Source organism: Schistocerca nitens, chromosome 2 (assembly GCF_023898315.1).
Source record: "Schistocerca nitens isolate TAMUIC-IGC-003100 chromosome 2, iqSchNite1.1, whole genome shotgun sequence".
Classification (NCBI taxonomy): domain Eukaryota; kingdom Metazoa; phylum Arthropoda; class Insecta; order Orthoptera; family Acrididae; genus Schistocerca; species Schistocerca nitens.
In genome coordinates this window covers 468,333,876-468,358,406 of record NC_064615.1, presented here as the reverse complement: position 1 = coordinate 468,358,406, position 24,531 = coordinate 468,333,876, and the positions used below count along the sequence as shown (strand labels likewise).

Below are 24,531 nucleotides of genomic sequence, written 5' to 3'. Positions count from 1 at the left end.
CAGTGGTTGGGAAGGGAGTGAGACATGGTTGTAGCCTCTCCCCGATGTTATTCAATCTGTATATTGAGCAAGCAGTAAAGGAAACAAAAGAAAAATTTGGAGTAGGTATTAAAATCCATGGATAAGAAATAAAAACTTTGAGGTTTGCCGATGATATTGTAATTCTATCAGAGACAGCAAAGGACTTGGAAGAGCAGTTGAATGGAATGGACAGTGTCTTGAAAGGAGGATGTAAGATTAACATCAACAAAAGCAAAATGAGGATAATGGAATTTAGTCAGATTAAGTTGGGTGATGCTGAGGGAATTAGATTAGGAAATGAGACACTTAAAGTAGTAAAGGAGTTTTGCTATTTGTGGAGCAAAATAACTGATGATGGTCGAAGTAGAGAGGATATAAAATGTAGACTGGCAATGGCAAGGAAAGTGTTTCTGAAGAAGAGAATTTTGTTAACATCGAGTATAGATTTAAGTGTCAGGAAGTCGTTTCTGAACGTATTTGTATGGAGTGTAGCCATGTATGGAAGTGAAACATGGACGATAAATAGTTTGGACAAGAAGAGAATAGAAGCTTTCGAAATGTGGTGCTACAGAAGAATGCTGAAGATAAGGTGGGTAGATCACATAACTAATGAGAAGGTATTGAATAGGATTGGGGAGAAGAGAAGTTTGTGGCACAACTTGACTAGAAGAAGGGATCGGTTGGTAGGACATGTTTTAAGGCATCAAGGGATCACAAATGTAGCATTGGAGGGCAGCGTGGAGGGTAAATATCGTAGAGGGAGACCAAGAGATCAATACACTAAGCAGATTCAGAATGATGTAGGTTGTAGTAGGTACTGGGAGATGAAGAAGCTTGCACAGGATAGAGTAGCATGGAGAGCTGCATCATACCAGTCTCAGGACTGAAGACCACACTAACAATAACAACAATTGTCTTTTTTGTTGCAAATAATACGTTTACAAAATGTTAGGTTCAAAACGTACTACAGTCCAAATTAGGGATTCCACAGTAGAAGCTGACATTAAAAGGGGAGTATCATTTGTCAAAAAGATTAATAAATTCTGATCTGGTCAACCACTCTTAGCTCTTGTGGGTACTGGATGCTTGTGATATAAGAGAAATCTGCAATGATTTCACTCATGTGTATTAAACAGGGGAAAGTTGATACAAATAACAATACATAATGGAAAAACAACTCATTCAGATATAATAATAATCAGATCAGTAGTCCCACAGGTCTAAACCTAGACCAAACTCCTCTTTATTCCTCTTATTAATGGTCTCCCAGAAATTCTACCATTAACAATACCTGTATTATTTCTACACAGCAGAAGAGTACAACCAATCTGAGAACGTGAAAGTATATTGTAGTTGCTTTTTGATGACAGCCTCCTCCTTAATATGGATACAATAGCTTGTGTGATATTCTGCCTGTGAAAGAACTATACAACACACTATGGAACTAACAACAATCAAAAATTAATATTTCCTGTAAACAGAGCCATTCAGCTTCAATGTACTTTTAGAAAACTGCTTTATGGAATTGCCAAAAGCTGCTGTTATGCATATTTATTCATGAAGAATCTGTTTTGTTATGATGCAACTTTGGTCAACGGTATGCTGACCACTGCAGTGGTCTGTCAATTTGAAAAATCTGTAAGTAAATAGATACATTATAAGTGACAATGATGATAATTTTATATTTGATCCCAAAGAACTTTTTTAACACGATGTAATGGTAATCAGCGACTTGAAGATGATCACTTGGGCGAAACTAGTTGTCAGGAAATAAATACATGTTACAGCAGCATTTTGTGGTGCTATGATGCTATTTTGTAAAGTAAAAATCAAGCTATTGAATATGTGAGTGGCACAATCTTCTTTAGTTCTGTGGCTAGATAAAACACTGGAGTAGAAACAAAATGCTGAGCAAAATAAGCAACCACTGCTATACCTTTAGAATGCTAAATCACAGTAGTGACTTGGCTATCACATTCCTACTGCACTGATATGACAGGTTAATAGCTATACTCTTGTGTGACAGTAGTCATATCAGTGCAGTTTTCTGACCAAATTATTTAATGGGATAGCAGGAAGCAGCGGCAGGACACACAAATAAGGCGGTTGTAATTGGCAAGCTTTTGGAGCCAGTGACTTGTTCTTCAGGCAGAAAGGTTGAAGGGGAAGGAAGAGGGGTGAAGGGAAAAGTGTGGAGAGGTCTAAGAAAAGCGGTACATTTCAGGAAAGTGACACAGAACTGCGGGTCAGGGGAGGCTTATTGTATGGGATGAGAAGGAAAGACTGATTGTTGGGGACTGCATCAGGGGAGATTTGAAAACCTGAAAGCTTAAAAGTGGAAGACAGGATAATATGCAGACAGAGATTGTTGCTTAAACATCATGCATGGGTTAATAAGAATGGAAAGCTAAGTGCTTTGTATGTAACAAAGGTGGGAGGGGACGGTGAAAAATAGACGGGAAAGACAATGAAAGGTGTAGAAAACTAGAACAGAGTGAAGCAAAGAGTAGTTACAGTGAAGAATTGTTGACACTGAAGAAATTAACATAAATTAAGGCCAGGTGGCGAGAACCAAGAACATGTTGTAGTGCTAGTTCCCGCCTGTGGAGTTCCAAGAAACGGGTGTCTGGGGGAAGAATCCAGATGGCATGTGTGGTGAAACAGGCACTGACGTCAAGTCAGTCAGTGTTGAAAGTCAACATTAAAGTAAGTTTTTGGTTCACTTGTTACATTTCTTTCATTCTATCCTTATAACTATTCTGATTATTGTATAAAAATGCCCCATTATTTTGTACAAAAGTATTGTAAAATAGCCCGTGGATAGATAGTTAAGTGCAAAATGTACTTAATGGTTGCATGTTGATTCTGCATAGCAATTGTCAATTTGATTTGGGAAGAAGCCCACTCACCACCACCACCACCACCACCACCACCACCACCACCACCACCACCTGTCTGTGGTGTTGTCGCATTCCATATGGTCCACAGGTGCTGAGTATTTGCTCATCATTGCTCTGAACCAAGAGCTTTCCAATGATCTCATTTTAAGGGAAGGAATGTTGCTTATATCACAATATACTCTCAGCAGTATATTATACATACTCTCAGCAGAGATTCAGAAGGATGCAGGTTGCAGTATGTACTGGGAGATGAAGAACCTTGCACAGGATAGAGTTGCATGGAGAGCTGCATCAAACCAGTCTCTGGGCTGAAGACCATAACAACAACACCACTCTCAGCAGGAAAATTATGTTTTTGTGCTTTACATGTTTGTGTGTTGTGTTTCTGATGCTGATCATAGCGGTTTTGGGGAGACGAATGGAAACCACATTGGTGGTTGTTTGGTGCTCTAATTCAGTATGGGTCTGATATAGATTTTCCTTACTTCCCTGCCTCATATATAGATTTTCCTTACTTCCCTGCCTCATGAGCTAGTGCTTAATGTACTAAGCTATATATGGATCATCAGGGAAAACTACTCTTCCACATTTGATTTTGAGTTTGGCAAATTATTTTGATCCCTTCTATATTGATTTTGTATTATAATTATTTTATATTATGATTATTTTATATTATCATGTTGTTCTTTCATATCTCATATGTCATATGTTATTAAACATAATAATAATTTTACTCTTATTACTAGTGTAATTAGTTTTTTAATAAGATTGGTATTTACTTTTCATTAGTACTGTTATTACAGTAATTTTATATTTTTTACTTTTTTACAGAAAAGAAAGAAGTCATGTGGAACATCAATTGCAAGGAAAGATGGGGATGACACACACATAAATGCGAGACCTGAGCAATACAAGTCTGTAGAATCAGTGAATTATGATGTTAGTGATGAAGTCCCTACTGAAACAGCGCCATTGTCTCCACGCATTAAGAGGAGAAACATTTCCCACCTGGGGCAGCTGGGTAGTTACTCTCAGTTGGATTCAAACCAACCTTCTCACAGGCGTCATCAGTGGACAAGGGACTTACCCTGCAGAGGCCGCCCTGCCAGGTTGAGAAGCCAGTCCCCTGCAGATAGAGTGAGTCGATGGAAAAGAAGTCCGTCACCAGAGGAATCCTGCAGAAAATTGAGAAGCAGAAGCGTGCTACCGATCAGAGATACTCAACGTGTGACGTGGAGAAAAAGACGTTCGAAGTCTTGTGACACATACAGGAAACATAAAAGATCACATGAGAGTCGACATCCATCAAAAGAACATTTACTATTCAAAAGAATGGAACCAGTAAGTGAACCATCATCGAACAGTAGAGTGGGAAGGCAGTCCAGATCAACCAGAAGGAGATGGTCGAAGCCTGCTAGCATATCTGGAAGGCACAAAGCTTCAACTAGCAGTAGAGATAAATCAACACTGCAGATGACTGCCAGCAATTCAGAATCATTGTCAGTAAGAATGGCTGCAAGATGTATACACTGCAGTAGTAGTCACAAATTCCAAAAGGAACACTCTGTACTTGAAAGTGAACGTGCCATTCAGGGAAGGAGCCATGTGAACCAGACACTCTCGAGTAAAACTCAGAATGTGGCAGAAGAACAGTTAACGTACAGAACGCGGCGTTCATTGTCTAGAAGTAGATCGGTATTGAATACGGCACAACAAGAATCTGGGGCTGAGGTAATAGGAACCAAAATAATGCATAGTTTGTCGGGAGTCCAGGAAAACTCAGGTGGTAGAGAACAACCACCTCAAGGGTTCAAAGAGCACACAAGGAATCAATCAATGTGTCTAAACACATCTAAAAGAAACAAAAGAACAAGTAAAAAGAAAGAGGCACCAAAAGAGCATGTGACGACCTTAAGAAGTGATTCAGTTATTCAAAATCAGAAATCATTCACTCAATTGAATAAATTCTGTGAACTTGCACAAGAACAGCCAGCATTTGGAAGCAAGCTCTCAGTGCGAATTAACCGATTAAAAAATACTGAGGATTTTAGGACTAACCAGTTGTCAGGTGAGCAGTCATCACTCGAGGACAAGTATTTAATAACAGATGACATTTCTGCAAGACTCCAGCATTCAGACCCAGAAGATGCATTTAGGAAGAAAATACATTCACATAGAAGTCAGGTATCATCAGAGGAACGACCCACATCTTCAAATAAGCAATCTTTATCAGTGAATATGTCTAGAGGACAAAATCATCTGAATAAATTTCAAGAGATAAAAGATCAGTCAACTTTCAGCAGTACAAATTCTTTGCTAACAAAATCTAGTGAGGATGTCCATTTAAGCAAGGGCAAAGAATTGTCTTATGATCATGTAGCTGACAGTAGTTGTTTAATGCCAAAAAATAACACTGAAAGGCATACTGAATCAAAAAAGAATCAAGAACTCGCAGGAGGTACCTTAAATTTGAAAAACTTTAAAGGGTTCCCAGAAGAAAAAGTTTCAGTAAACGGCAAGCTTTCTCTACCTGCGATCATATCAGAAAGTTGTGATTTTCCAATAAGCACGCAAGCACTACATCAGCTGTACTCAGCAAGCAAAAGACATTCTGCATCTGTGCTCACACAAGGGACATCTTCATCACTGAATGAAGTCAAAATGGCACCAGATCCTTTGTCAGATAGCAGACGTTTGTCTAGAAAACGAAAACTCTCAAAGGAAGACTATCAGTCACAACATAAGTCTCTCAAATCCAGGTGCCAATTTTTGTCAGCGCCTTGTGTAGCATGTGAAAACCAAGGACATCTTTCCAAAAGGAGAGTACTTGGCAAGGTCAAGCAATCTGCTGAAGCTGTACAGAGCATCCTCCAGTCAAACAACATGAAAGTGAGCAAAAACAAAGCTCTACTTCTCCAAACAGCAACATATAATTCACATCTACAGTTGGGACATTCCTCCACAGGTTGATATTCTTTCCATATTTTTATTGCATCATATTGTCATAAATGCTGTATACATAAACTTATCTCGGTAAATACCATATCATGATTGTTGTGTTTGCGCCAACAGTGAATGGGTCTACTGCATCTAGTGAAACCTCACAGGAAAAAAGTTATTCTAAGATTTCAGGAAGAAATAGTTCCTTATTTAAAGATGCAAATGCAGTATGTGATGTAACAGCATCAGATGCCAGAGCGGTATGTATTTTCCTGTTATTTGATTTAGTATGTGATACTGATTACTCTGTTTGGTATTCTATAGTGTGTTGACCCCCCTTTAAAAAACTACTTTAGGATGTTGAGGCGTGCTGCAAGAGTTCAGGTATGTCAAGCTCTTCTGGTGCAGTAAAAGTCAACAGACTCCAGACATATTCTCCTCAGTTACTCATTACAGTAATTATTAGTAACTCTTCTGAAGGAGCAACTCAACAACTTGTGGATAAAACACTATTTAATCTTCACTCATTATATGAACACTCATTCTCGTAGGCTTTTACATGCACGCTGTTAACATACAAAGAAGCTTTAATGCCACTGACATTCTTCTCCATTGGATATACGGGTCATCAGTATTCCTTCGAGCAGTGTATGGTGCAGACATCTCTTTGCTCACTTGTGGGTAATGTCAGGGCAGCTCAGCCAACATCGGCCCTGCATGAAGCCTGAAAGGAATACCTCAGATAAACAAACCTCAGCATCATCATCATCATCATCATCATCAACAACAACAACGAAGTGTAATCTAAAGAAACTATGATCCCAACTAGGGATAACTGTAATTCTTGAGAAAACGGTATTACCCCTCTTCCCACTAATGCAAAATTCATCATACTCATCGATCTATATGCTACATCTCTCATAATTATTACATATAAAATCAGGGAAAATCTCGTATCCTCACAATGGGATCGCAGATACACTCTAGTACATCTCAGGCAAGTCATTTTCTTTACGCTTTATAGTCGCAAACACTACACTTTCAAACACTGGGCCCTCCAAATTTTTGCTGGGGTGTATTCACCCAGCAAAATATTAAAATAGTCCCAATCTCCCAGTGTTCAGGAGGCTTTCCTCAGTTCTAAGAGAATGCTGGAGCTGGCAGTCCCTTCCCAAGTATTCTCAGTTGGCAAACATTGTGCTAGAGAAATGAATTGATTGGAGTTCTCAGTGCCCTACATTGTCCACCTCCAAGGGTATAAAATGCAATAAGAAAACCAGGAATAACTTCACAGAAACTATAGCTAAAAGTCTTATGGTAATATTGTAAGCTATTATCTCAGTTTGTATTTTTTGGCGCTCTAGTGTATCTCTGTTACACTTTCACGTAAGTTATCAATATTTCACTTGAAATTCAGTAGTGAGAGCATAACCATTAACCATTATACTTTATCACATGAATATTTGTTTCATTGTCCATTATCAACCATTTTACCTCAAATTGAACCTTGTACAGGTTGTCGTGATCATTTCATCCATCATTCCCAGAGAAGTTTTGGTTAGAGAGCTTTCTTCAGATCATTTATGAATGTCTGCAACTAACTTAAAGAATGGTGGATCTTGTAAATCTTGCCGTTAGTCAAGTGAGAAGCACAATGAGAATTGAAATATAGTATAATAATCCTTTACCATCTTGACTGCTACCTGCAACACTAGATTACTGGCATCAGACATTGTCCTCCTCATCATTAACATCTGCATTCTGCAAACCACTGAAAAGTGCATGGCGGATTGTACTTATTCGCATAAGGAGTGTGGGAAGAACGATTTCTGAAATTCCTCTATGCATGCTATAGTTTACTAATTTTGCCTTTGAGGTTATTAAGTGAGTGATACGTAGGGTGTTGTAGCATACTCCTAGGTTCCTTAATTAATACTTGTTCTACAAGTTTTGTAAGAAATGTTTTTTTTATCCAGAAGATGGGATATTTTGGCAAGCTGTCTTCAGGCATCCCTGACAACTGACTGTCTTCTGCTGGACACTGCCTTTATATCCCCATACCCACACCCACAGCCTCCAGCTAGCTGGAGGCTGTGGGTACCTGTGGAGTACCTGGTGCAGTGATGGGGGAAGCATGACATTCCAGCTCAATCCAGTGTCCTCAGTCAAGCTGTAGCCAGTGGCAGATGCACGTCTCTGTCAGTGGGGCAACAATGCATCCATGTCCTCTTCAATTGCCATGATGGGAGTGGATTTCCACATTGACTGCTGCTGTGCTTTGACCTTGATGAAGACTGGATCCCAGCAAAATTGAAACCCACTGTCTATCTATTAGTTCATCATGTAGTTGGATTTCTACAGCTTCTTTTAGAATACAATCCCAGAAAGTGTTGGATTTTTGCAACAACTTGGCGCCATCATAATTCATGGTATGTTCATGGGAAATGCAGAGGTCTACAACAGCAAACTGTGTGGGCTGTTCATTGTCTGTGTGCATTTATGTTCAGTGCATCTCTCCTTTACCATTTAGATAGCATGAACTACATACATTTTCCCGTGCTGACAAGGGATGTGATACACTCCTGGTTTCTAGAGTTGTATGTCATCCATGACTGATCCCAACAAGGGTTTTCTCTTGGGTGGAGAGCAGAAGACACACTTGACACTATTACTCTGAAGTATTCTTATGCTTTTTGGTGGTGTGTTCCTGACGTTTAGGGTAATCATCTTCACGAAAGGCCTCTCTTCAGTCATAGCAGGCTGTGTTCTTGGGTTCTTTGGTCTTAAGGCCCATTGTATTTGGTGGTTGCTGTAACCATTCATACAGAACATGGCTTGTGGATGCTGCAATTTGGCTGTTAGACTGTCATGGTACAATATGATGTGTGCTCCATGGACTTGTGTGCTTAGGACACCTCACTGTGAGGAGACTTGAAAGCTGGAGGCATGCAATTACAAATCTATATGTGTCAGTTTATGGTAGACACTGTGTCCTAGTGTGCCATCTGGTTTTCGCCTGTCAAACACTTCCAGAAATGGAAGCTGATTATTTTGTTCTGTCTCCAACATGAATCTGATGTTCTGGTCTTGTGAATTCAGGTGTTGCGGGAAGTGTTGTAGGTGATGTTGCCTGTGCAGCCAAATTATGGACACATCATCTACACATCGAAAAAGCGTGAGGTTTTGTAGACTTCTGACTCCAGGACTACTACTCCTTAATCCTCCATAAAAGTATTGGCCACCAGAGATGAGAGTGGGCAGCTCATTGCTACTCTGTCTCTTTGTTAGTAGTAATATTTGCCGAATAGAAAGTAATTCGATGGAACTGAAACAGCTTTCTTAGTGCTGTTCCGAACTTTGCTTCTGTGAGGCTTAGGGAGTCTCTTAGACGTACTCTTGTAAAAAGAGATACCATGTTAAAGTTCACCATGAGCAGTTGGAAGTTCTGGAGCTGCTAGATGAAATGCAGTGAATTCTATGTTTGGTGCTGTTGTTTGCCCACAAAGCAGGTGAGGATCACTGTCATGTGTTTTGAAAATTCATTTGTTGGTGCACTGATGTTGCTAACAATTGGGCAAGTGGCATTGCTTCCTTGTGAACTTCAGGTAATCAGGAAAGTCAGGGTGCACAGTTGCTTGAGGATGAAGTCTCTTCACAGTCTTCTTGACTTGGAAAAGCTCAATTGCCTCAGTTGGTAGGATCATTTTCACTTCTCCTTTAGTCATCAACCTCTAACAGGTCATACATTTTTGTTTTGTTTTTACAGTTGATGTGATATCAAGACTGTGCCTTTGTTTGCTGGGAGGATGACTGTGTCACAATCTTCTCAGAGCCACTTAAGTGTGTTCATCTCTGGGAGATGTTGAATTTCAGTGGAAAAGCCCTAGTAAGAGTAAGACTCGTTTCACATGATGTTTCCTATGCTGCATGTTGTGGAAGTGCAAGAGTAACACTGGGAACATCTAAAATCACACATTTGTAAGAATCCTTTTGTGTTATAATTGGTGTTTATCTTAAAGTGCTTGTCAGTTCAGTGCCTACACGGCATCACTATGAAATTCTGCTGTGGGTCAAACCAACCTGTGACCATCTGTGTTACCCTCTTGTTTATACACTCAATGTTAGTCATATTTGGCTTGGACCCCACACAGTTAGAGTGAATTTCTAAGTGGTCTCTTTAGTAGACTGATTTAATTTCATGTTTATTCTGCCAATAAACCAAAGTTTGCCCCTCTGCTTTAGCTACGGCTGAGCTTGTAAGATCCTCCCATTTCATATCCCTACAAAGTCTTGCACCCAGGTGTTTGTATGAGGTGACTGATTCCAGCTTGTTGATACCACCATAGCCATAGAGTTCTATATTCTTTCATTTTCAGTATAGAATTTCATAGAGATTTCATCAGGCACTGGAATTTTGTTCAGTTTTAATGATTTCAGCTGTTTCTCTATATCACTTCTCTTTGCAGTTTCTCGTTGCAGTAGTGTGAGAATTAAACTGAGACAACACCCCTGGGTTTTCATTTTTAAAGTAACATCTGAAAAGTGAGTTCAATGTTTCTGCTTTTGTTTTGCTATCCTCAATTTCAGTACCTGTTTCGTCCATGATGTATAGTCTCTTCTTATAACTATATTAATTACAGAGACATCAGTATCAACTTCATGTTTTTAAATGAAACTCAGGAAATATTTTTTGCTAGTACCATTGTTCTAAGACTGACAAATTTAACAAGATTTCCCTCTTCAGAATCTGATTAGTAGTTTCAGAGAAATTACAGTATTGTGGTATAACACACATGCAGCCACATGAGAGATCGTACATGGAGGAACCCACATTCAGCAGTTTACCCCATTAACACTCCAGTATTAGAATTTATGGTTTATCTGTTTTGAACATTAAGCCATTTAAGGTCATAATCATGTGGAAAATCGTGGAGTTATACAGAATTGTTGTGTCACTGGCTGATAGTACCCTCCAGCTGGACACAACTAAGACAGTCTACTTAGAAAAGTGGAATAGTGGAGGAAAGTTTAATTTTAAATTGATAATAAACACATTTGGCTATGTGTTATTGATCTGAAACACCAACTGGAAGGCAGATGACATGACATGACATAACATGACATCAAAGGATGATTCACTAGTCGGCAGTTCTTATCTTGTTTCGGTTAGAGCCATTAAAGAAAGCTAAATTTCAAAAATTGAATGGATTTGTAGAACAGGGATTCAAGGTGTAAAGATTGTTAAATAATAACTTCGCATCATGAATATAAAGTCAAGATAGACACTTACATTGCAAAATTATGTCATCAACAGTAACAAAAAGGAAATCACGAAAGTGTTATCATAAACACTTTCTTAAACGTCAGTTATTTCTTCGAATGTTTGAAATGCACACAGTGTACTACAATACACATTTACAGTCATTAGTGCGAGGACATCTTGACAGACTCAAGAGATTCCTTTGATATCATTGCACATGCTGTAACACTGTTATGTTTTAAATACTCCATGACCATCAGAGAACATGCATAAGCTTCATCTTCAAGTTTGTCCCAGAGAAAAAAAGTCCAGTGGCATCTAATCAGGTGAATGTGCAGGTCAGCTGATAACACCTTCACAACCTATCCAGTGACTGGGAAAGAATTGGGGGAACTCTTTCCTTGCCACAAATGAGTAATAATCTGGATACTCATCATGCTAGTATCAAATATATCTACATATTCCAAGTGGTACTTCCTCTAGGAGAGCTGGTAATACTTTAATAAGAACTTGTGCGTGTCTTTTACCAGTCAGAGTTCTTCAATGAAGAGAGGACCAGTCATGTAATCTCCAATAATCCAGCACCAAACATTCACATCACACGGCCTCTGATTTTTGATTTGTTTTGGTCAGTACAGATTCTCAGTGGTCTAGTAATGTACAGTTCTCATATTTAGCTTCCCATGATTTGTAGAGGTAGCTTTATCAGAAAGAGAAGTCTTTAAAGAAAGAATTTATTGTCCTGATGTCACATCAAAATTGAGTGATAGAATTCCACACATCTTCTGTAATTCTGCTTGTTAATCTGCTGCTAAAGCGACACGATACAAATGGAAGCTGTTTGTGTACAAAATCTGAACAATGCTGGAGTGATTTATTCCAGAGGAAGTCTCTCTCTCTGGAACTAATATGTGGTTTATAAGAGAAAGGTGTCAAAACATCTGTTTCATTCACTCCATTTTTTCAGGTATGCTCCTTATTCCCTAAATAGTATTCCAGTGCCGTTCAAATAAGTTTTTTGCGCATTCACTGAATTACCATTCTTGTTGGACACCATCTGTTCAGGTATCTTTGTGTGTGCAGCTCAACTGTTCTCTTAACATTTCTTCTGCATTTTATGAAGAAGAAGCATATCTAGTGTCTCTTGGTATGTGAAAGGCAATTATTTTTTCAAACTGCATGGCACTCGGCACACATGAATGTCACAGACATAATGAAAGCTATATTTTGTCTGCCTGTTGAAAATGGATAAAGCCTATGTTCTAAATTTTGTAATTACTTCAAAACAAGCAATCTGATTTTGAATAGTGAGACGACATTGAATCCATCTCTTTTAGAACTACAATATTAGTAGCAGATATTATATAGTTCTACTTGAGAAAGTGAGTTGATACATGTAACTAATATCTCTGTAATTAGTATACCTTCATTTTGTAATAACTTTCACACAATTCATAAAGTATGGAAAGTTCCCGTTGGGAATAACAAATTATTTAGGAATAAAGGAGATTACTCACAGAAAGGCAGAAGCGCTGCACTGTCAACAGGTACACAAACAAAAGGTACAAAGCTTTGAGCTTTGCTTTGCTAACTAAGAAATTCCTTTCTCAAGCTGTTTAAAACGTGCGCGTGCGCCCACCCATGTTTCTCCTATAGCTTGAGAAAGGAATTTCATCTGAAAGCTAACAAAGCAAAGCTCAGTACCTTTTCTTTGTGTATCTGTCAACAACGCAGCGCTTCTGCCTTTCAGCAAGTCATCTCTCTTATTACTAAACATTTCGTTTCAAACAATGGAAAATCTAGGATGGAATGTAACAATATTACGAAAAGGATAGGCACAACAAAAAGGCTTACACAGTATAAACTTTCAGCCAACAAGACCTTTGTTGAAAAAAGACACACACACACACACACACACACACACACACACACACACACACACAACTGCAGCCTCTGACTGCTGAAGGCACACTGTGAATAGCAGCAGCACTGCATGATGGGAGTGGCAACTAGGTGGGGATAAGGAGGAGGCTGGGGTGGAGAGGCGAAGGGGTAGCATGGTAGGTGTGGGGGACAGTGAAGTGCTGCTGGGGAGCGTGCAAGGATGAGGTGGAGAGAGCGTAGGATAGGTGCAGTTGGGAGGTTAGATGGAGGACAGTGGAGTGGTGGTGGTGGGGGGGGGGGGAGTAGCAGAATAGGAGAGAAGTAAAAAGACTGGGTGCGATGGTGGAATGAGAGCTGTGTATTGCTGGAATGGGAACAGGGAAGGGGCTGGATGGGTGTGAAAAATGACTAACGAAGATCGAGGCCAGAAGGTTTACAGGAATGTAGGACATGTGGCACAGACTGTGAAGCAGTCATTGAAATGAAGGCTGTTGTGTTGCGCAGCGTGCTCAGCAACTGGGTGGTCCATTTGTTTCCTGGCCATAGTTTGTTGGTGGCCATTCTTGTGGACAGATAGCATGTTAGTTTTCATGCCCACATAGAATGCAGCACAGTGGTTGCAGGTTAGCGTGTAGATTACGTGACTGATTTCATAGGTAGCCCTGCCTTTGATGGCATAGGTGATGCTTGTGACTGGATTGGAGTAGGTGGTGCTGGGAGGACGTATGGGACAGGTCTTGTATCTAGGTCTATTACAGGGATATGAGCCATGAGTAAGGGGTTATATTGTGTAGTTTCGGTGGATGGTGGAATACCACTGTGGGAAGGGTGGGAAGGATAGTAAGGAGGAAATTTCTTATTTCAGGGCACAAAGATGTACTCGAAACCCTGGCGGAGAATGTAATTCAGTTGCTCCAGTCCTGGGTGGTACTGAGTTAAGAGGCAAAAGGTCCTCTGTGGCCCGACAGCGAGACTTTGGGAGGTTGTGAGAGACTGGAAAGATAAGGTGTGGGAGATTTGTTTTTGTATAAGGATGGGAGAATAATTACGGTCTATGAAGGCCTCAGTGAGCCAGTCTGTATGTTTCAAGTGGGACTGCTCGTCACTGCTGTTACGACGACCAAGGGTGGCTACGCCATATGGAAGGGACTACTTCTTATGAAACAGGTGGCAGCTGTTGATGATGTGGAGGTACTGCAGATGTTTTGTAGGTTTGATATGGACAGAGGTACTGATGTATCCATCTTTGGTAATCCTCTAGGAAGGTGGTTTGTTGGGTTGAGTAGGAACAGGTGAAGCAATTGCGGGATAAGTTGTTGAGGTTCTGGAGGAATGTGGATAGGGTGTTCTCACCCTCGATCCAGATTGTCCATAGCCATACCCCAGATTTGTTTGTAGGTAATGCCTTCAAAGGAGAAATAATTGTGGATGAGGATATAATTGATCATGGAGACTAGGAAGGAGATTGTTGGTTTGGAATCCTTTGGTCACTGGGAAAGGTAGTGTTCGAGGTGGCGTCAATAGTGACGAGCACCTTGTCAGTAAAGAGACAGGAACTGTGGAGAGTCGGTGGAGAGAATGGTTGGTATCTTTTACATGGAGAGTAGGTTCTGGGTCATAGGCTGAAGTTGTTGGTTTATGACAGCAGAGATTCTCTCAGTGAGAGCACAGTAACTGGCCACAATGGGGCATCCAGGGCAGTTGGGTTTATGGACTTCAAGAAGCACGTAGAAGGTAGGAGTGTGGGGAATGGTAGGGGTGAGCAGAGTGATGGACTCTGAGGAGAAGTTCTGGGATGGGCCAGAGAATTTGAGGAGAGACTGGAGATCCTGCTGGATTTCTGAAATGGGGTCTGTCTCGAAATATACCGAGGGTCTCACTGAGGCCTTCATTGACTGTAATTATCCTCCCAACCATGTACAAAAATAAATCTCCCGTGCCTTATCTTTCCAGTCTCATAAAACATCCCAAAGTCTTGCTGTCGGGCCACAGAGGAGCATTCCCCTTGTAACTCTGCACCACCTAGGACTGGATCAACTGAATTACATTCTCCACCAGGGTTTCGCCTACCTCTCATTGTGCCCTCAAATGAGAAATGCCCTGCCGACAACCTTCCCACTCTTCTGACAGTGGTATTCCGCAATTCACCAAACATACACAATATACTCGTCCATCCTACACAAGCCCTGCTTCCAACCCCTTACCTCATGGCTCATATCCCTCCAATAGACCTAGATGCAAGACCTGTCCCATTCATCCTACCACCACCACCACCACCACCACCACCACCACCACCACGTATTCCAGTCCAGTCACAAACATCACCTATCACATCAAAGACAGGGCTACCTGTGAAACCAGTCATGTAATCTACAAGCTAAGCTGCAACCACTATGCTGCATTCTATGTGGGCATGACAACCAACAACCTGTCTGTCCACAAGAATGACCACTGACAAACTGTGGCCAAGAAACAAGTGTACCACCCTGTTGCTGAGCAGTACATCCTTCATTTCAGAGACTGCTTCAGAGCCTGTGCCATATGGGTCCTTCACACCAACACCAGCTTTTCTGAATTGTGCAGGTGGGAACTCTCCCTGCAATATATCTTACGTTCACGTAACCCTTTTGGCCTCAATCGTCATTAGTCATTTTTCACACCCATCCATCCCAGCCCCTTCCCTGTTCCCATTCCAGCACTACACAGCCCTCATTCCCCATAGCACCTAGTCTCTCCTTTACCGCTCCCCCCCCCCCCCCCTGCACCTCTCCCCTGCCCTCCATCTACCTCCCTACTGCAACTAGCTGTCCTACTCTCTTTCCACCTTGCCCTTGTGCACTCCCCAGCAGCACTTCACTGTCCCCCACCCCTACCACCACACTATCCCTGCCCCTCCCCACCCCAACCTCCTCCTTACCCCCATCCAGTTGCCACTCCCATCATGCACTGCTACAGTTGCTCGCAGTGTGGTTTCAGCTGTCAGAGGCTGCAGTCGTCAGTCGTGTTTGTGAGTTGCATTTGCGTTCGTGCGCGTGTGTGTGTGTGTGTGTGTGTGTGTGTGTGTGTGTGTGTGTCATCTATTTTGAACAAAGGCCTCATTGGTCGAAAGCTTATATTGTGACAGTCTATTCATTTTTCACACACTTCATCTGCATGAAAACGTAATTACAAATTCTCAAATGGTTCCAAGAATATAAGAGGCAAGTTTAGCTGAATCATTCTGTATCATAAAGAGAAACCTAGAAGACAGTCATTGCTGTTTCTGAAGGTAGTATGTATAGTTTGTGTAATATTTTTGCTATTTATTTGCTACCCTTAAATCATACCCAATCATTAAAGTGGAGAGAAATAAATCACAGCATTCTATTACTAAAAGGTTTCAAAAAGACAGCTAAAATGCATACTCATTGAGTAGATTCCTCCCCCCCAACTACAGCACTGCATTAAGTGTTTATAAAGACTCACATAAAGTCCTATGTTGCATCGGCATAATGTGAGAAATAGACTCTTGATGGCTCTGATGGGATCAGGTTACAAATACCAGAAGAAGCAGTACAAACCCTCAAGAGTGACCAAAGAATTTTTTCGAGCTATGAAAAGACAAGACTCAGCGGCCATGAAAATGTCACCACTCTGCCCTCGCAATCCAGCACACTGATTTGAACAGGTAGAAACAAGTTTCCATTATGCAGGAATAACTACTGATTCAATCAAATTTGTTCTAGTGCTCAGTCAGCTTGTTGAACGTTACAGGGCTGGAGTCAAAGCTATAATTATAACACCTCCTGCACAAGATTTGTATGACAATTTCACGACAGAGTTGATTTGCCAGGTACCCACGTCACAAGAAGAACACATGCTTTAAGTTCTTACACGGCAAGACATCAGAGACAGGAAGCCGTTGCAATACCTGAGACATCTACACAGTAAAGTTCATGCAGGAACTGTACTCAGCATATTGCTATGTATGCTTTGGAGTAGCTGTCTTGCGGCACATGTTAAAGCTATAAGAGTGTCTCAAATGGAAATGCCATCAGATGCCATCACATATCGGGCTGACAGGATTCAAAAGACAATAATGCTGCCATAAGTCAATGCAGTAGTGGCACCATGCAACAATGCTCTGTCATCGGCAGTGTCGTGCTCATTTTATGATTGCCTGTCATACAAGGTCAATGCTCTGGCTAGACAGGTGAGTAAAATGTTGTCTCATTGCAACTCTGCCATGATAGAAGGTGTTACCACAAAAGATCCCAAAGTCATTCCACAATGAATTTGGTCCTGAATGGTGCAGAGTAGTCCCCTACAGTATGCTGGTATCACCTGAAGTTTGGAGATCAGGCGTGCAGATGTACATGACATTGCACCTTCCCAAACGATGGCAGCAGTCGGACATAGGCAAATCAGGTTGCTGGATGATATCTCAGTGCCTTTACATTAGTGATTGAAAGACAGACTACAAATTTCTTTTGAATACTGGTTCAGATTTGTGCATTTACACTTGAACTCACATGCATAATTGCCAGCAATGAACTTTATTGCTTTTCTGCCACAAACAATTCATCAACATCAATGCATGATATGCAACATATCAACCTGCTCCTGCAGTTGCTACATGCCTTCATTTGGAATTTTATGGTTGCTGATTTCACTGAGCCAATAATTGGACTACACTTCCTGATATATTATCAGTTTCTACCTAATGTGACAAATGTGGGGCTTGTCAACAACATCACTTGACTTTTATACTAGTGGATTCTGACACAGTTCAGCAATACATAGGGCAAAGCTCATGCAGGAGACAGGAAGTAAATACACCTAGTTACTTGACCATTAGATGCCCCAAGCCAAGTATATCACAGTACCATACATTATAACAAAACAACTGATGCACCCCCCACCCACTCCCAATTTCATGTCATGCTAGGCATTTAGCTCCTATTTGTCTCACTATCACAAGGGCAAAATTTAATTTGATGCTCAGGGAAGGTATTATTCACCCTCCTACCAACCTGTATTCATCATCTCTATATAGTAACTAAGAAGTGCAGTGTGTGGTACTTGCATGGTGATTATCATGCACTTAATGCAAGGATGATACCAGGCAGCTAGAGTCCATGCAAAATACCATGGCCAGGGCACACATGGGGAGAGCGGTAATGGTGAGGATTACGGGCAGGCACTGTAAAATTAACGATTTATTTTCACACGGCTTGTTAACCATTTGTAACTTCCAGAGAAATGTCATGAGTGGCGAATTTTGAGTAAAACCTACACATTTGTCCTGTTGCCGTGTTAAAATTTACTTCTTTTGCCAAAACACAGTAGAGTTTACAAAATGTCACCTCACTAACATGCTGTGCAGCTGTAGTTGCAAGAGAATTTCGAAACAGTGATTTATTAAGTTTATTAAGTAAGGAACTGATGAAAAGCTAGGTCAATAGCTGATGAAGCAGCACATCCTTAGTACAAAATAAATGTGTAATGTCTTCAGTTATGGTGTTCGCAAACCCATAGCATCTCTCATTTCACCAGCTACCCAAGGCCCTTAAAAATTAAATTCCTTCGTTAAAAAAGTCTTTAGTTAGTAGAATAACACATTAGATAATGAAGTTTTGCATATTAAACATACAGCAAAATACTCTCCTCTCTGGATGCTATCATTTGCAAAATCTCTTTTCAGTATCTCAAATTGTTTATGAAATATGAGGAATGTTGTAGATATTTCATTCTGGTTTTATCGCTGGTGCTTAGCGATCACAAATGAGTGTGCTACATCAGATCAGTTTTCTTAAGATTGGTGATAGACTGAGACTTCCACCCTAGTCTAAAGAAAAATTCGATATGTTAACTAAATTTCATACACAGCAAAATATTATGTAATATGCACGAAATGCAAAATCATGGGCAACCCCTATTTTTCATTGCAAACTTTTTCAAATTTCTCGCAGTGTCTTTTTCCATGTAAATATCACAACTTCTATGACCCTTAAAGAAATGATGGTCACATCATCGTGAACTTGATTTACAAAGATATAAGTAATGTAAAAATTCATTATTGATCAGCTGAAAGGCAACAAATACAGTTGGCCTCCCCTTCTGAACAAACTCATCCCACACTTTGGGCGAAAATCAGTCACTACGCGGTGGCCACCGTATCCCGTGCGGACTCTACACAGGGCACTGCATAAGAGGCTAAATCTATGCTCTCCATGGTGCATTAGTGTTTAGTGTATTACATTGTGAAAAGATGTTTAAACAAATTCATGTGGTGGATGAAGACATTCTGAAACAGGCATTATCAGTCCATTTGGCTTGGTTGAGTGTGTCTGTATAACATTTGGTTTGCGAAGTGGTGCTAAGTCTTGGCAAAGGTCCGTTGACTCTATGTTGCAAGGATTGTCACTCTGTTTTTCATATGTAGATGACAGCCTCATCTTTTCAGCCACTGCTGAACAGCAATAGCAACACTTGGTGGAAGTTTTCAGACGCTTAGAACAACAGTCTGGTGTTAAATGCTTTCAGCTTTGTTTTTGATAAACCTCAGATTAGCTTCTCAGGCCATCTAATTTTGCCATCAGGGACATTGCCACCACATGGGAAAGAAGATCCCATGACCAAAAAAACCATCAAAGAGCTATGCCACTTCTTGGGAATGCAAAATTTTTACAGGTGCCATCTGCACCGCTCAATCAAATTGTAAGAACTGATGACTGCAGCAATTATTGAACTCAAGACAAAGGGGAATTCAGTGATCTGCTGGACTTTTGTTATGAGCTCTGCTTTTGAGGCAGCGAAGTGAACCATAGCAAGTGCTGCCCTCCTAGCACACTCCACATTGGATATACCTCTGGTGTTGGTAGTTGACACTCATAGGATGGCAATGCATGTAGCATTGCAGCAGCAAGTTGATGGTGCTTGTCAACCAATTGTCTTCTTCCCACACAAGCCCTCCCCTTCACAACAGAAATGATGATCATGAACTTTTTGCTGTCTATAAACCAATCAAATACCTATAGTTGTCCGCTGCACTTCAATACAGACAGACCATGGCTGACAGTTTGAGTTGGAGTTATTTACTCAGCTCAGTAAGTTCTGCTTTTCTTTGCGTCACAGGACAACCACTTATCACTTAGCAAGCAACAACATGATCAAACATTGGCACTGTGTCATGGTACAAGTTATACAACTGCCTTACCCAAGGTCTTACTTGGTCTTTGCATGACTTACAAACCAGACTTGAATTCATCACCAATGGAGCTTGTGTAGGACAAACTTCTGTGTCTACAGTTACATCTACGTACATACCCCACAAACTATTTTCTTTGAATAATTTTACACTCACCTCATAAACATTTTCTATTTGGTTTGATTTACTCTGGAAAAAAAATTTCACACATTAACCCCTGGTGACTAGAATGTCCGATTTTAATATAGACAGTATAATGTAATTGGATAGGTAAAAAATCTACTCACCAGGTGGCAACAGGAGAACACACATATACAGGGTGTAGATTTTCAGTTGACAGACCAGAATAACTCGAAAAATAAGTTTCATGTGGAAAAATGTGTAGAATCCAAAATTGATTATTTTCGAGTGGGACATCTGCCAGTGCTAAAATTAGCCCGCCATCCCAGCCCCCTGGGGATGGGGCCGGAGGCAACTTTAAAATTTCAAATGGAAATCCTCAAATTTTTACAATGCAGTTGCACTTTATGCGCAGCATTTTCCTGGCCAAGTACGATCACGGTCCTCTTTTTTTCGAGTTATTAAACAATTTATTGCGGAAGGTAGTGTGAACCAGAAAAAAAGAAGCCGTGCAGCCACTGTTTGTGGAGAAAACTATCAAGTGGTAGTCCTAGCAGCTGTGGCTCATAATCCACATGCGAGCATGAGAGAAATATCAAGGCAGTCAGGAGTTTCACACATGAGTGTTTGGAGAATCCTGAAGCTCCACAAATGTCATCCATACCATGTATCCATGCATCAGGAACTACATGACGATGACTTCCAAAACCGTGTAACATTTTGTCACTGGGCAGTTCAGCGGATGCAAACAAACCAAAACTTTTTTGCCAGAGTACTTTCGTCACATGAGGCAACATCACAAACCATACCGAAGTTAATTGCCATAACATGCATTACTGGAGTGAACAGAACCCTCACTGGATTAGAGAAGTCAACCATCAGTGTCGTTGGTCAGTTAATGTTTGGTTTGGTATAATTGGCAATAAACTGATTGGTCCATATTTTATCGGTGGTAATTTGAATAGCAACAAATATCGAAACCTACTTGAAAATGAAATGCCAGATCTACTTGAAGACCTGAGCATTGAACTTCGACAAAATGTGTGGTTTCAACATGATGTTTGTCCAGCGCATTATTCATTAGTAGCACGTGATGTACTAGATCAACTTTACCATGGTCGCTGGATCGGAAGGGCAGGTCCTGTGAATTGGCCAGCCAGATCTCCTGACCTTACCTCGCCAGATCTCCTGACCTTACCTCGCCAGATTTTTTCTGATGGGGTTATGTAAAAGATATCGTTTATCAGGAAATACCTACCACTTGTGAAAACATGATGCAAAGAATAAGAGTGCACTGCAATTACACCAGACGTGTTATCAAGGTGTGTGCAGGGATTTACAGCACGAGTCAATAAATCCATCAAAGTTGGAGGTCATAACTTTGAACATTTGATTTCATAAAATGGTTAGATGCAAGGGATTTACAAACAAGCAAGCCGAAAGTGGGGGGACTCACTGGAAACGAGCACCCTGAAATTCATTTACTTGCATGTGTTTGCAAATAATCAAATATAAAACGAAACCAGTTGTTACTTTTCAGGACCAGCAAATCTTAAGTGGGAATACATTCCTCTTTAGTTAGCAAGTGTGTTAGTCTTTTTCTCAGTTAGTCTTTTACTTTGTTTACTCTGTTAGTTAATGAGTTCACTCATTAGTGAGTGGGATGTTTGGTTACTAAGTTAGCTAGTCAGATGACTTGTTTGATAATTAAAAGTTGTGTGGCCTCATGACTATGAAACAAACAAAACTTATCCGTATCTGCGTAAAATATTAATATGTGGGTCAACATTTGCAAAACTCTAATTCCTCTCTCTCAAACCCCATCCTATGGGGAGAGGGAGAGTTTTAGTTCTAGCAAATCCAAATTTATGAAGTAAATAAATATTTTTTATTTATCCATAACCATTTTCCACACAAAAATGAGAACATGGATTTTCTCGAATTACAGTGTCAACTACCAAGAATCAAAACAAATGTTTAAGACAAAATGTGTGTAGTTTATTATGTAGAATCTGATTCTGCAGTAAAAAATGGGAGTTCCCATTTGAAATTTTGAAGTTGCCTCCCGCATCATCCCCAGTGGGCTAATTTTAGCAACAGCTGAGGTCCCCCTCAAAAATAATCAACTTCGGATTCTACACATTTTTTCATGTGAAACTTATTTTTCGAGTTGTTCTGGTGTGTCAACTTAAAATTTGCACCCTGTATAAAAAAAGTTTTACTTATGCAAGCTGCTGGCGCCAGTGACTGTTTCTTCCGGCAGAAGGGTTGGAGGGGAAAGAAGCGGGCTGCACTGAAAGGAAGTGGAGAAGTTTAGGAAAAGGTGTAGAGTTCAGAAAAGTCACCAGAACCCTGGTCAGGAGAGGCTTACGAGACAGAATGAGAAGGAAAGACATTGTATTGTGATAAATTGATTATTTTTGTTGTTATGTTAGCCCTTGTGGCTACCATTCCTTCTTATATAACCCTCTTCTCAGTTTTTGATGTCGTCTGTCTCTGTTTTCTACCTTACCTCTAGTCTGTTTGTTTGTTTATCTGTACAACCCAGGTTACTAAAATTGCTGCTACATCTTTTCTAGTACTGATTTCCATGTATGTAGACATGCCCATTGTTATTTATTAATTTGCACATAACAATTCCGTTGTTATTTAGGAATTTGTTTACAGTTCACTACACTGCAGGGCCTTCTCACTGATGTATTTGGTAATTTGATAGCTATATTTTTCCCACCCTCCACTTACCTTGTTTATAAATAATTCTTTCATGTTCTTGTGCATTTGTTTTTCGTAGAATAGCTCTGATCGACTTTTACTACCATTACTTCATTCGCCAAGCAAAGTAGTTTACATTTTCTTCTCAGACTTTCTCTTTCTGTTTTCCCCATTTTAAAAATTTTGTCTCTTTTCACGTCTTTCCCTATCAATTTTTCCTTTTCCAATCATCTTTTGTGTCATATAGCCCACTTTTCTGATGAGAACTTCTCACCTACTCATCACCTCTTGCTAACTGTTGTCCAGTCTCTTGATGTTCATAGGAATTTTTCTGATTTTTCAGTTTTCCTTGCTTTTCTTCCTTTTTCTATGTTTTTCAACCCTCTGCTTCTCTTCCTTTTTCTATGTTTTTCAACCCTCTGCTTCTCTTTTTTTGCCACTCACACCATTTCTAACACTCCAAACAGTCATTTCTTGCCATGAAGAATCCCATCACATTTTACATCCATTCTTTTCGAAAACATGCGACTGAGGTCCCATATTCCGTTTCTTGAAACCTGCTTGTCTCTTGGAGTTACTCCCAAGGGCCTAACATTGAAAGTCCCTGTTTCTGGATGTAATTCTACTTTACACCAGGCTCGTCTACAGTTTCAAATACAGCAATCTTTTGCACTTACTTGGCTAATTTGTGACTTACATGCCTCATCTGCCAATTTCCACTCCACCAGACTTCTCTCCTCCGACAAAATTTTGCTGTTATCTGCTCCTCATGTTTCCTTGGATGGTGTCATTGCCAACACAACTTCAGGCTGCAACAACATGCCAGACTTCACCTCAAAAAGCTGTGCCACTTTCTCCTAAACTACCTCAACAATGGTGTTTCCTGTCTTGTCCCTCTGCAGCTCCCTAAACAGGCACACCATCAACCACTACTTTTCTCTTGCAAAGCCGACCCTAGCCAACCTCCTTAACATCTCACAGCCTTTACCACTGCTTCCCGGGAAAATAATTAATCACAATCACAAGAACCAGTCACAACAGTAGGATGTTCTCAACTTCTCGTCTCAAGCACTCTCCTCTCCTGTATTATGCATGGGCTCACTTTGTCCTAAACCTGCATTTAATCATGCTGCTTTGGAGAAGGACCTCCATTCCTTCACACTTAATGTTAACTGGAAATACCACTTTGCTACCCAACCCCAAAACCTCTCCAATAGCAAACCTGACATTGAACATTGTCTTCAACAGTTCTGTCCACGATCCCAACTTGATCCACCATCGCTACCTCAGAATCATTCCTTACAAGCCTTCCAAGTATTTCTCATACCCTGCATTGCTTTACAATCCTTCGTCAGGTCTAAACAACGTGACACCAACCTGTCCTCTGCGGAACTGCAGACTGTGTGTCCCCTAAAAGCTGAAGACTTCATCATTATCCTCCCAACAGACAAAGGAGCTACCATTGTGGTACTTCACTGAGAGTATGACTGGCTGAGAATGTTGGT

The 24,531-nt window shown here is 40.5% G+C and overlaps 1 protein-coding gene across 29 annotated transcripts in view; it reads left to right on the top strand.

Moving 5' to 3' along the window:
* Nucleotides 1-24,531, top strand: part of LOC126236381 (uncharacterized) — a 345,701-nt gene that overhangs the window by 280,152 nt on the left and 41,018 nt on the right. For all 29 annotated transcript variants that reach the window (XM_049945667.1, XM_049945658.1, XM_049945648.1 and 26 more), the window contains 2 exons: nt 3,753-5,886; nt 5,994-6,121. In XM_049945667.1, the coding sequence (XP_049801624.1) occupies nt 3,753-5,886; nt 5,994-6,121 (2,262 nt within the window). The remainder of the gene's footprint in view (nt 1-3,752; nt 5,887-5,993; nt 6,122-24,531) is intronic.